Source organism: Myotis myotis, unplaced genomic scaffold, assembly GCF_014108235.1.
Source record: "Myotis myotis isolate mMyoMyo1 unplaced genomic scaffold, mMyoMyo1.p scaffold_m19_p_9, whole genome shotgun sequence".
NCBI lineage: Eukaryota > Metazoa > Chordata > Mammalia > Chiroptera > Vespertilionidae > Myotis > Myotis myotis.
Window position 1 is genome coordinate 39,135,779 of NW_023416401.1, and position 14,439 is coordinate 39,150,217.

General features: G+C 39.3%; 1 protein-coding gene across 1 annotated transcript in view; it reads left to right on the forward strand.

Annotated features, from left to right (window-relative positions):
- Positions 1-14,439, forward strand: part of GREB1L (GREB1 like retinoic acid receptor coactivator) — a 235,760-nt gene that overhangs the window by 187,063 nt on the left and 34,258 nt on the right. Inside the window, exons 18-20 of the mRNA XM_036322498.1 lie at positions 8,152-8,332; positions 10,231-10,423; positions 13,647-13,780. Coding sequence (XP_036178391.1) covers positions 8,152-8,332; positions 10,231-10,423; positions 13,647-13,780 — 508 coding nt within the window. The remainder of the gene's footprint in view (positions 1-8,151; positions 8,333-10,230; positions 10,424-13,646; positions 13,781-14,439) is intronic.

Consider the following 14,439-nt stretch of genomic DNA (forward strand, 5'->3'; position numbering starts at 1 on the left):
CCCTATAATTCTGATGTTGGTACATTTGAAGCTGTCCCAGAGGCTCCTTACACTATCTTCGTATTTTCGGATTCTTTTTTCATTTTGCTTTTCCAGTTGGGTGTTTTTTGCTTCTTCGCGTTTCGAATCTTTGACTTGATTCTTGCGCTCCTCTGGTCTGCTGTTGGGTGTCTGTATAATATTCTTTATTTCAGTCAGTGTATGCTTAATTTCTAGTTGGTTCTTTATCACAACATCGAGGGTCTCATTAGATTTCTTGAGGATCTCACTACATTTATCGGCGGTCTCACCAGTCTTTTCGAGGGCCTTACTAAGTTTATTGGCAGCTTCTAGACAGTTCTTGAGAGACCTTAAAAGTGTGGTTTTGAGCTCTATATCTTCCATTTCTGACATTTGTGTCCTGTTTCTTTGTCTCCGCATTTTTTTATCTTTTCTTGGTGCACCCCCTAGTGGTCTTTGTGCGCAGACTTGTTGTAGTTAAGCCTTGATTGTCGGTAATACCAGGGGTGATTTGACCTCCAGGCTAACTGGCTATGAGAGTCAGCTGTGTCTGCAGTGGGAGAGCTTCTGTGCTGGATCTCTAGGGCAGTGCTAGTCTAGCGTTTGCCTGAGGCTACCCGGCAAATGGCTCTGTGCAGGGCTTGGGCGGGGCGGGTCCCTGGGGATCTACAAGGCGGGTGGAGCAAGGAGTTATGGCTGCTCTCAGTTCCGTCCCTAGGGGCTCTGCCTCTCAGAGTCCCAGCAACCACTGCAAACCTCGGAGAGAAAGCTGCCTTCGAGTTCTGACCGAAGCCAGACAGTCCCGCTTCTCCCGTTTGAGTCTGGGTCCCCAGAGACTCGCCCGGATCTGGAGCTCAGAGTCTGAAACTCCCTCCCGATTGAAAACAACAACTGCGCCCTCGCCGCCAGCCCGCTCCACGATGGCACTCTGCACCTGAGTATTTCACTTTAGCACTGCGCCTCCTCTGAGTCTGGGTATGATATTCTCTTTCCTCCTAGTTGTAGAATTTCCACTCAGCCAGCCTTCCTGTGGTTCTGGATGATGTCCGTTCTGTCCTTTAGTTATATCTCTGAAGTGGTTGTTCGAGGCAGCAATCTCCGGTGTTAACCTATGCCGCCATCTTGGTTTCCCCAACAAATGCATAAATATTTTAATCTTGTTGAACACCAGGGTTTTCACATGAAAGAAGGGAACCTCAAATATGGAATGGGAAAGAGTAAGAAATATTCCTTTTAGATTTATATTGGAGATGTAAGTATGAACTCATAACTTGGAAAAAATTAAATGTTTCCTAGCTCTGTCCACCGAAAGGTCTTAAAAATGGTGACATCTCATTATCAATGTGAACATTTAACATCTAGGTCTTGGCTTATAAATACCATTCCCAACTGTCCTAGCTGTGAGATGGGAACAGTCTGGAATATCTTGTTCCAAAAAGCGAGGAAGTACTCAAAGATTGATAGAGACATTTCAAAAGGACATAACAGCCTGCTTGAAGGGGATTTTACTGGCCAAATTAGATAATTTTCAATATCAAAAGAAATGATGGCAACAGATTGTAACCTATTGGATTTTTTTAACCATGAGTCTATAGTAATAAAAAAAAAAAAGTGGCAGGAGATGTGAGGGGTGGAAGAGCAAGCCTTTCTTTATAAAATAATACTACCTAATAAATGTAGGAAAATGATAGAATAAGAGAATTCCTATTTTGCAATACCAATGTAATTATTGATTCTGACAAGTATTATTAATGGATACTAAAACCATTGGGGGGAAAATCATTTGGGAACAAATATTCACACACAGTTTTAAAGTATCATCCACATATTAAAAATTACAAAAAGGAAACAGTATCTTTACAGTGGAGAGATCTGGCAGTAGACACTACCATAACTGATAATCAAACTTTGCCATCTCCAGTTATGGGTCAGGTTGACATTATGAGCAATGGGAAGTACACAAAGTTATTTATGAGGTATAATTGCCAAAAATGTTTAACCTCGGTCTAAAGGACACACCCAGAAAAATTCAGATTCTGTAGCATTCTACAAAAAACAGCCTGCATTTTTATAAATATCAATGAAAAACCAAAAAGAAAAAAAAGTAGGGGGCTGTTTTAATTATGGAGAATAAAGAAACATGACAACCACTCTTGCTTCTCGGCCATCAACATGCCATCCAGGCTGAGGAAGATTCAAAAACTTCAGGGCACAAGAGCAGGGGCCACAGCTGCCTCAGCAAGCACAGGAAGCACCCGGGAGGCTAAGGTAATCCTGGTGGCTTGCATCATCACAGGATCAACGTGGACAAATATCACCCAGGTGTCTGGGAAAGTTGGTACGAGGCATTACCGCTTAAAGAGGAACCAGAGCTTCTGCCCAACTGATAAACTGTGGACCCTGGTCAGTGAGCAGACACGGGTGAATGCTGCCAAGAGCAAGACTGGAGCTGCTCCTATCATTGATGTGGTGCGATCGGGCTACTACAAGGTTCTGGGGAAGGGAAAGCTCCCAAAGCAGCCTGTCATTGTGAAGGCCAAGTTCTTCAGCAGAAGAGCCGAGGAGAAGATTTAGGGTGTAGGTGGGGCCTGTGTCCTGGTAGCCTGAAGCTACATGGAGGGAAGTTCATTAAAATGTCCACAAGTAAAGAAAAAAAAAAGGAAAGAAGCATGACAACCAAGTGCAGTGCTTAATTATTGATTAGATCCTAGACCTAAAAAAATAAAAATAAAACACAACTGTGGGACAGTTAGTGAAATTCAAACGTGAACTGTGTATTAGAGAATATTATATTGATGTTATTCTACTGACGGACATTTGGGTTGTTTATAGTTTTTCACTATTTCAGCCAGTGCTATTACACATATACAAGAGTATCTCTGGAAATAGAATTGTTGGAGCAGAGATTATGTACATTTTCAATTTTACTAAATAATTCTAAATTTTTTCTAAGGTGGTTATATTAACACTTCTGTCAGCAATGTATATGTTTTAGTTGCAAATATTTGATATGGTCATGCTTCTTTTAAAATGTTTTATTTTAGATCTACAGAAAAGTCACAAAAATGATACAAGAGATACAAAAATGTAATTAAGAAACCACTTCCATTTATAATAGCATGAACAAGAATAAAATACTTAAGGAAATATCTGACAAAAGAACTGTTAACTACACTTTGAAAACCAGAAAACATTGTTGAAAAAAAACTAAAGAAGATCTAAATAAATGGAAAGATACCCTATGTTCATGAATTGAAGACTAATTAATATTTTATGATAGCAGTAGTCCCCAAATTGGTCTATAGATTCTGTGCATTTTCTATCAAAAGCCCAACTGGCTACTTTGCAGAAATTGACAAGCTGGTCCTAAAATTCATATGGAAATTGATGGGACCCTGAGTACCCAGAAAAGTATTGAAAAAGAAGAGCAAAGTTGTAAGACTTTCATTTCTCCATTTCAAAACTTAGTACAAAATTATGGTAATCACAGTAGTGTGGTACCAGCATAAGAATAGACATATAGATCAATGGGATAAAACTGAGAAAGTCCAGAAATAAACCCTCCTACTTATGATCAACTGAATTTCAACCATGGTGCCAAGACCATTCAATTGGGAAAGAATAACCTTTTCAAAAAATAGTGCTGGGACAACTGGATATCCATATGCAAAGGAATGAAGTTGACTCCATACCTCACAAACAAAAAGTAACTGAAAATAGGTCAAAGACCTAATGTAAGAGCTAAAACTATAAAATTCTTAGAAGAAATCTTTGTGATTTTAGATTAAGCAATGGTTTCTTATATACAACTCCAAAGCACAAACAATAAAAAACTGGACACCATTGAAATTAAAAATATTTGAAAGGATACTATCAAGAAAGTGAAAAGAGAATATACAAAATGGGAGAAATTATTTCTGAATCATATCTCTGATAAGGGACTTACATGTACAATATCTAAAGTCTCATTATAATTCAATAATAAAAAGACATACAGCCTAATTAAGATAATGGGTAAAGAATCTGAAGTTATTTATCCAAAAATGACATACAGATGGCCAATAAACACATGAAAAGATACTCAGTATTATTAGCCAATGGGAGAAATGGAAATCAAAATCACAATGAAATACTACTTCACACCTGTCAGAATTATCCATCTTCTCCGCCATAAGCTTCATTAGATTAAGATCTTTGGCCTGCTGTCCTCTATATTCCTAGGCCTAGCACAATACCTGCTACAGACTAGATGCTAAGTCACTATTGAATGCTGGATAAGTTTTAAAAGCAATTCGCTTTTTAAAAAATCAGAATGCCTGCAAAATTAAATGTTTGCTTGCTTTTGGAAATACAACATTTGACTACACTTGGGTGGAAACTGAAAACAATCTCTGAGGAAAGTCTTCTAATGAAAAATGTTTGAAAGCAAAATTACCTCTGTTCACCTTTTCTTTTTCTTTTTTTAATTAAATCTTTATTGTTCAGATTATTACAGTTGTTCCTCTTTTTTCCCCCCATAGCTCCCCTCCACCGGGTTCCTACCCCCCTCCTCCACCCTCACTGCCCCCCCCTGTGCTCATCCATAGGTGCATGATTTTTGTCCAGTCTCTTCCCGCATCCCCCACACCCCTTTCCCCCCCAAGAATAGTCAGTCCACTCCCTTTCTATGCCCCTGATTCTATTATAATCACCAGTTCATTCTGTTCATCAGATTATTTATTCACTTGATTTTTAGATTCACTTGTTGATAGATGTGTGTTTGTTGTTCATAATTTGTATCTTTACCTTTTTCTTCTTCTTCCTCTTCTTAAAGGATACCTTTCAGCATTTCATATAATACTGGTTTGGTGGTGATGAACTCCTTTAACTTTTTCTTATCTGTGAAGCTCTTTATCTGACCTTCAATTCTGAATGTAAGCTTTGCTGGGTAAAGTAATCTTGGTTGTAGGTTCTTGGTATTCATCACTTTGAATATTTCTTGCCACTCCCTTCTGGCCTGCATAGTTTCTGTTGAGAAATCAGCTGACAGTCGTACAATGGGTACTCCCTTGTAGGTAACTGACTTTTTTTCTCTTGCTGCTTTTAAGATTCTCTCTTTGTCTTTTGTCCTTGGCATTTTAATTATGATGTGTCTTGGTGTGGTCCTCTTTGGATTCCTTTTGTTTGGGGTTCTCTGCACTTCCTGGACTTGTAAGTCTATTTCTTTCACCAGGTAGGAGAAGTTTTCTGTCATTATTTCTTCAAATAGGTTTTCAATATCTTGCTCTCTCTCCCTTCTTGTGGCACCCCTATAATTCGGATGTTTGGTACGCTTGAAGCTGTCCCAGAGGCTCCTTACACTATCTTCGTATTTTTGGATTCTTTTTTCATTTTGCTTTTCCGGTTGGGTGTTTTTTGCTTCTTCGCATTTCAAATCTTTGACTTGATTCTTGCAATCCTCTAGTCTGCTGTTGGAACGCTGCATAATATTCTTTATTTCAGTCAGTGTATGCTAATTTCTAGTTGGTCCTTTTTCATAACCTCGAGGGTCTCACTAGATTTCCTGAGGGTCTCACTACATTTATCGGCGGTCTCACCAGACTTTTTGAGGGTTTTACTAAATTTATCGGCGGTTTCTAGTAAGTTCTTGAAAAACCTTAAAAGTGTGGTTTTGAACTCTATATCCAGTAGTTTTCTTTCCTCCATTTCTGTCATTTGTGTCCTGTTTCTTTGTCTATGCATTTTTTATGCTTCTCTGTGTTCATAGAGTGGCTTTCTGTGCTAGGTGTCCTATAGGGCCCAGTGGCTCAGCCTCCACAATTACCTGAGGTGGACACTCTTGGTGTATCCCCTTGTGGGCTTTGTGCACAGTCTTGCTGTAGTTAAGCCTTGATTGTTGTCAGTATCACTGGGAGGAATTGACCTCCAGGCCAATTGGCTCTGAGAATCAGCTGTGTCTGCAGTGGGAGAACTTCTGTGCTGGAGACACCCCTCCGGGGCAAGACTTGCTTCAGTGGGGCTTTGGTGCTCACTGAGTCTGCCCCCTGAGTGTGTCCTTTATGGATCTGAGGAGCTGCAATCTGGATGGTCCCACTCTGAACACCAGGCACACTGGCTCCTGGATCTCTAAGGAGGTGCTAATCTAGCCTCTGCCTGAGGCTACCCAGCATGAGCTCAGCTGTGAAGCAATGCAAGTTGCCCTGGGGCCTTGGGCCAGCTGCAAGTTTGTTAGGTAATTTTCAGATTGCAAAGGGCCAGGCCTTTCATATGCAAAAGACGGCGCACAGCTTGGGCGGGGCGGGGGTCCCAGGGGATCAACAGGGCGGGCAAGCAGCTATGGCTGCCCTCAGAGGCCCCACTTCTCAGTGTCCTGACAATCGCTGCAAGCACCTCCGAGAGAAAGCTGCCCTCGAGTTCTGACCGATGCCAGACAGTCCAGTTTCTCCTGTTTGAGTCTGGGTCCCCAGAGACTCGCCTGGAACTGGAGCTCAGAGCTTGAGACTCCCTACCGATTGAAAAAGACAACCGTGTCCTCAGCCGCCAGCCCTCTCCGTGCGCGCCTTCTTACCTCTGTACTTTACTTCCGCACCGCTCCTCCTCTGAGTCTCGGTATGCTTTTCTCTTTCCTTCTAGTTGTAGAATTTCCACTCAGCCAGCCTTCCTGTGGTTCTGGATGATGTCCGTTCCGTCTTTTAGTTGTATTCTTGAAGTGGTTGTGCTAAGCAGCAATCTCCGGTGTTTACCTATGCCGCCATCTTGGTTTTAGTCCACCTTTTCTTATGGGACAAATTTTTCATGTGGTAACACCTTTGTCCTAATTCTAAAAAATACCAGTTAGAACTATTTATATTATAGCATCTAGATGTTAATTGCACATGGTTGTTAATTAAGCTGGCTTTATATTAAAAGAAAAGTTAGTTAAATAAAACTAAGTCAACAATTAATTCAAGTCTCTTTGTTTTATTTTTTAAATTATATTCTTAATTTTTTTTCACACAGTTGAGGCTAGAAGGTGAGACTGATACTAGATTCTAAATAGATATCCTTCAGCCCCTGAAATGAGGGCTGGTCCTCAAGGACCACATCTAACCCCCAAATGTGGCATATCTACCCCCAAATCAACCTTCTGATTCCTTCTCCTGCTTGTAGGGCCATGGGCTTGAGTCACCAGGCTCTCATCTCAGAGGGCTTCACTTGCCCTCCATGCAGCTAAGTGTCTGGGGGGTGGAGGGTTGTGTGCCCTTATTTTGTTTGCGTTTTTCCCCTAGCTTTATTGAGCTATAATTGACAAATAACATTGTGTAAATTTAAGGTGTACATTGTGATGATTTGATACATGTTTTTTTAAATATATATTTATCACACTAAGATTAGTTAACACATCCTTCTTCTCATATAGTTACCACTTTGTCTCTTCATTTTAAAGGAGGAATTGGTGTTTTAATTATACCAAGAACAGTTTCGTGTGCTTAAAACTATTTTAGATGTTTACATGTAGAAGTAATTTTATTATAGACAGAAATAGTGATACAGTACTGAAGTTTCATTAAGTTCTAACATTTTGAGAATATATTAATAGTGGGTAATTTAGTTCATTTTATTAATTTGGTACATAATTTTGCATTTATTGTGGGATTCCCATACTCTAGATACTGTGCAGAATGTCACTGTATAAAAATGAGTAAAATACTAAATTAAAAAGCTCATAATCTACTTGTGGCATCTTTAGACCTCACATGTTATTTTCTTTTTTTTTTTTCTTACATATGTTTTATTGCTAAATTTGGGGTAAGGAAGACTTATTATATTAATTTGGCCACGAGCTGTAACCCAAAGTTTTACTTTTTTGAGTGTCCTGTACTAGCTGTTAGCAGCAGCACCTCATATTTAAATAGACAGAGGGCTCCTACATTGAACTGCTTCTACTTAATGTATTAGATCGTTTCCTGCTGTCATTTGTGGGAGGAGTGGGAGTTTGTGTGTGGGGTGTGGTATTCTCAAGAAAAGAAAATCTGATATGTCCATCTCAAAATTGTGGAGGGGAATATGAAAAAAAAAAAAAAGAAAAAATATCTGTTCTGCAAACCTCTCTATGTGATTAGTACCCAGTATATAAGTTGACACTGAACTTAAGTTTACCTCATTTATATATAACTCTTTTCTTCTTGGCAGGTGTCCTTGTAGACTTGGGTCTGGAGGAAAATGGAACGGCTTATCAGAGAGCAGAGAAGTATGTTGTTCGTCTAGACAATGAGATTCAAGCCAAGTTTGAAGTTTTCATGAGAAGAGTGAGACAGAACCCGTACACACTGTTTGTGCTAGTTCATGACAACTGTCATGTGGAACTAACGAGGTGATTGCTTCAGAGTGAGCAAATACAATATTCCTTCTACAGCAGCAGTAGTTATGTAATAAATTATTTAAAAGGTGATGATTTGAAAACCCAGGGACCCTACTATTTGGCATCTTCTCATGTACAACTTATTCCTACCCTTTCCTTGCTCTTTCAACTTTTCTTATCACTTTATCTTAAATGTACTGTGGGCGAATTTACAAATTTCTATTAAAAATACCATCTTAAGAGCATTGTGGAACTTGGCTGCTTCAGAGAAAACGTGACAACGAGGAGGTTGAGGTTAATGAGCTCCCAGAAGGGCCATGTGCTTTCCTTCTCACCACCATTCCTCCTCCCAGTTCTTTTCCTGTTTTCTTTTTGCCTTCTCTTCTGTTCCTGCCTCTCCTACTGTTTCTCTTTTTCTTTGCCTTTCTCTTTTCCCTCTTACCATTAACAGCAGTAGAGATGCCACTTTAATGATCTGAGAGCAGATCTGAGACCTTCCACAATTTATCAGTTTAAACAAGAAAATAGCCTCTCTTTGGGTGGACTTATTAATGGAAGAACAGTAAATGTGACAGTAAAAGGTGGGGCCAACTTTCAGTAATGATCTGGTACAGAGTATCTTTGCTCCTATGGATTAATAAGGCAAATAATTTAAAGGGGTTAAATAGACCTCAAGCACTAAATGCCACTAAATGTTTATAGATTTTCTGTTCTTCAGGACACAATGAGATTAAGAATCTGGAAGTGTTTTGGTCTGTGCTAAAAATGCCAGAATTGCAAAAGTGCTTTTTCAGAAGCCAGAATGTATTTGGCACTCCACAATATAAAATTTAGAGCCATATATAGGTATAAGTAACCTTATATATCTTATTAGGTCTAGGAGAGAAAGGGCAGGGGGGGTGCAGGAGGGAGGGAATGAAGAAGGAAAAAGGAAAGGAATTTTGCCCACATCCTATTTTGTTACCTCTAGTGTTCTATAAGCAGAAATAGATCGCTGACCTTATTTATATACCTAGTCTTTGAAACTGGGGTAATAGTTCTGAGAATTATTGGGTCTCTCTGCATTTAATTCCCTAGATTTCCAGGGCAACCTGGTAATCCAAATTGTACACAACTGAAATGATTCAGAGATACGAAAATGTTGGCCATGGGGCAGAGGGGTAAGAGGAGCCCTCCCTACAGTCCAGCAAACCGATTTTCAACCTTTTTCATCTCATGGCACACATAAACTAATTACTAAAACTCTGCAGCACCTCAAAAATATTTTTTTGCTGATCTGACAAAAAGAATAGGTATAATTTTGATTCATTCATCCTGAATGACTGTTGTTGTGTAGGCTGTTGTCATTTTTTTACTTGACAATCTAAAGGAAAAGAAGTCAGTGCCCCTGACTAAATAGTCAGGTATTGCATGTTTTTAAAATTCTTGTGGCACGCTGGTTGAAAATCGCTGGTCTAGCAACTCTGAGGGAGGAAGGAGAGTGGTATTAACACCCTGGAAACCCCTGCAGCTTTGAGGCGACTCTAGGGAATACAGACCATTGGACAGTGATAAGAAACATGTTTTGGTGGAAAAACTCCCTCATTCAGGTGAGCTTTCAAACTAAAGTGATCCCTCTCCACTGTGGATTTAGATATCCTTGGCTTGGATAACTGAGTTTACACATTGAGGTATATAGACCAGGAGCAAACTGAAAAAAGGAAAAAAAAAATCCCTGAAACCTTTGTGAAAGGGGTAAGAAGGAGTACACTTTTTGCTCTTCCAAATCAATTGTTTGTTGCTTCTACTCCTACTCCCAATTAAAATGAAGAAAAAAAAGGAGCTAAAAAGTTACCTCCATTTTGATGTCAGCTTCTGCATCTAATCAGTCTGATTAGGATGTTTTAATATGACTTTCAATATCTTTACAGTGTCATTTCGGGTTCTTTGTCACATGGTGAACCTAGCCATGGATTGGCTGATAGAGTCATTAATTGCAGAGAAGTTCTAGAAGCTTTTAACCTCTTGGTGCTCCAGGTTAGCTCCTTCCCATACACTCTACAGACCCAACAGTCACGAATCAGCTCCAGCAATGAAGTTCACTGGATACAGCTGGACAGCACGGTGAGTCTCCGCCAATACATGTTCTTAGTTCCCCAGGGCCGAATCTTTTAACAAAATATGGTCATGGGTTTGTAAAATACAGCACAAGAATTCAAGAAGCTGACTAACATAATGCTTTATCTTCTGATAATTATAGTTATCATAACATTAAAAATAGAGAATAGTGTCCTACATAAATTTGATTAGGTGGGTTTTTTTAGGTTATCATCAGATACAAAATTATCCATCCTAGATCGTTTGTCCCCCCGAAAAATGATGTAATCTGACACTGTCATCAATATTATGGGTTGTCTTTGTGCCTTTAACTGATTCATTTCAATCTGACACCTGGAAATTTTATTGTCCTGTTGGGTGGCATCTCTGCCATGTTTCTGTCTTGCTCATCTGTATCACTGTTTAGTTACCCTCATGCTCCCCCACCAATTGGATTTTTCCTTTTCATCAGTTCTCACAGATTTCTGGTTGAAACTGAGGATGATGCATTGAGATTAATGTTTTAAGAAGAACCATCTCAACATTGTACATACCCAGGTCTTGATATTTTATGGCATCAATCCCAAAGACCTACAAGCTGTATGCTAAATATACTATCAATGAAAATAAATAAGAGTTTTATTTTTGAAAATAAAGATTAGCCATCTTGGATCCTTTGTATTGAAATATTGACATATTGGATATTACAGTTAAGCAAGCTCAGGCCATGGAATCACACTGGCATCAACAGTCGCTCCCTTCTGAGAACTGTCCCAGTGTGTTCACTATCACATACAGTTGCTTTGTGTTTTTGCTTTGTTGGTCTCTTCTCCACCCAAGCTCTGTCCATTGAAAGGTAGGCAAGTTATGGGCAAGAGGCAACCACAGTTCCTTTATCTCTAAAATGTAGGGCACGCCTATTGGCTACCTAAGAAGTTGCCCTGACACCGAATGGATTGCCAGTAGAACTGATGAAAGGAAAAATAGTTTTTTAATCCAACAGATAGTTCTCCTATTAAGTGTTACATTTCAATATATTGTTGGGCAGGGGAGAGAACTTTTCTAATTTACCTTGTTGGTTCAGCCTCTTCCGGAGAGATCACACCAGTGATAGAAAGTCTCAGCCTTTTATTAGTATCTTCTCCTGAATGAAGTAATAAGAGAAACAGGCTCAAATTAATTTTTCTTAAAAGCCACTCCTATGGGTTTTGGTTAATTTTTAGGATTAATAATGGTATTGTGGTTGTATTTTAAAGGGGTCTTATCTTAGAGATACCTAGTTAAATATTTATGGATTAAAGATATAATATACCCAGGATTATATTCAAAATAATTGAGAAATGGGAGTTATTATACTCTAAAGTTTAAAAAAAATCATTCCTATGAAATTGAGATCAACATGGAGAAAAGGTAGAAACATTGAATCTAATTTATAGCTACAACTTTATACATTTAGGGAAGAAGCTCCTAACAATTAACCTTCTTTAGTTCTCCTAAAGCCAATGTCCTAAAGAAGGAATGTCAGAGAAAAGCAAAGAAATTCAACTCAAAAATATTATTGAGCACAATATGGGCTTGGTAGATCTTTCCAAGAATACACAGAGTTCATGATTTATAGGAGAAGGCAAAATATATATCAAAGTCACTGTTGTCCAAAGGAGAATAACACATAGATAAACAGATTGGCAGTTGCCAGAGGCAGGGGTTGTGGGGTAGGCAGAATGAGTGAAGGGAGTCAAAAAGTACACACCTCCAGTTATAAACAAGTCCCAAGATGTAATGTACAGCATGGTGACTATAGTTAACAATACTGTATGGCATATTTGAAAGTTGCTAAGAAAATAGATCTTAGCCCTTACTGGTTTGGCTTAGTGGACAGAGCGTCGGCCTGTGGACTCAAGGGTCCCAGGTTCGATTCCGGTCGAGGGCATGTGCCTTGGTTGTGGGCACATACCCAGTGGGGAGTGTGCAGGAGGCAGCTGATCGATGTTTCTCTCTCATCGATGTTTCTAACTCTTTATCCCTCTTCCTTCCTCTCTGTAAAAAAATCAATAAAATATATTTTAAAAAAGAAAATAGATCTTAAAAGTTCTTAGCACAAGAAAAAAACTGTAATTATGTGTGGTGATGGCTGTTAACCTGAAACTAATATAATGTTATATGTCCATTATATCTCCATTTTTTGTATAATTTTTATTTGTCATAAAACTAAAACAAAGTAGAATAAGATAATTTCAAAAAACCAAATTATTTAGGAGTTGAAAGGAGGTAGAAATCCCATCCATTGGGGAACCCCAGGAAAGGAGACATGGAGGAGACAGCACTGGGGATAGGCCCTGAAACTGAGAAAGGATAGACCAGGCGCTCCCAGCAGCAGACAGCTTGGGCAGGGCCACAGAGGAGAAAACATCGGCATTTTTCAGAGCTATAATTGACATATAACATTATATTAGTTTCAGGTGCACAACATAATGATTCGGTATTTGTATATACTGTTTTGTGAAATGATTGCCATAGTAAGTCTAGTTGACATCCATCACCACAACCCCCACCCCGTGTATATGTATGTATTTACATATACACATATCTGTATATATAGGAATATTATTCAGCCATGAAAAAGAGAGACATACTGCCATTTGCAACAACATGGATGGACTTTGAGGGCATTGCACTAAGTGAAATAAGTTAGAGAAAGACAAATAGTGTCTTGTATCACCTATATGTGGAATCTAAAATAAATTTTAAAAAGGTCAAAACCGTAAAAACAGAGTCGAATAGTGCTTGCCAGGGGCTGGGAGGGGGGAACAGGGAGAGGTTGGTAAAAGGACACAAACTTTTAGCCATATCAGATGAATAAGGTCTGAGAAACTAATGTATCACATGATAATTATACTTGAGAGTCATCTGTAGATTTTCTTTAGAAGAAATGTCTATTCTATTCATGTTTTAATTGGATTGGTATTTTTTTCAGTATTGAGTTGTGTGGGTTCTTTATATTTCTTGAATATAAAGAACCCACACACCGGATGTATGATTTGCAAACATTTTCTTTCATTTCATAGGTTGCCTTTTCATTTTGTTGCTGGTTTCCTTTGCTGTGCAAAGCTTTTTAGTTTGCTGTAGTCCCACTTGTTTATTCACATTTTGTAACCTTCCAGGAAATAACCTATTACACAGTTTCCCCCGCTAAAACACAAGACCCATTGTGCCCTGTCCTCACTGGGTTTTGCTCTGTATTTTGAACCAGGAGGACATGAGCTGCGAGGAAAAGCTGTACTTTGGCCTGAATGAGTACAGTAAGTCTCTGCAGTGGGGGATCACAAGCCCACTTCTGAGGTGCGATGAGACTTTTGAAAAAATGGTGAACACTCTCCTGGAGAGGTAAATGAAAGTCTTCAACCTTTTCTTCAGCTGAACTTGCATGTCTAAAATAGCCAGAAGTCCTGTGTCAATGTCACCGAGAGTTTGGTGGAGCCCAGGCTGGGTGGTTGACAAGTGGCAGCAGAATAAAAATAGCCTTTCCTTAGATGACCTTCTACTCATGTGGGTTTTCTATGATCATCTGAGACCCACAAAGGAAACTAGCGACTCGAAGTGGGACTTAGAACCACTTTCCATGCCCTGAATCGTCTCCCAAGCATGCTTCACTGCTCGGGCAGAAAGGGATCTACTTACTAAAGACCATTCCTCTGAGGTCTGGCCTCTCCCACCATACCCCCCACATTTCCCCCTTTTTCTCCTCTGTCCACCATAGGAAGTACCCTTAGATGACCTGGTAAAAACTAAACTTTACTACGAGACATTTGGAGTGTAGACTGGAGAAAATTAAGGAGCAATCAGATCATTTAAGTGAGTTCAGTTCCTTCTGCACGTTCTCCAGCCCCTGACCTTGGGAATTAAGGACATGACTCTTCTGACTCTTCTGTCTTCTTTTTATTCCTCAATTCCAGATCAAACTCTGTAAGAGTAAAGGGCTTTCCTATTTTTTTGCCTCTATGATCTTGAATCATGGGCTCAAAGAGTAGGTAGAGGCATTAGAA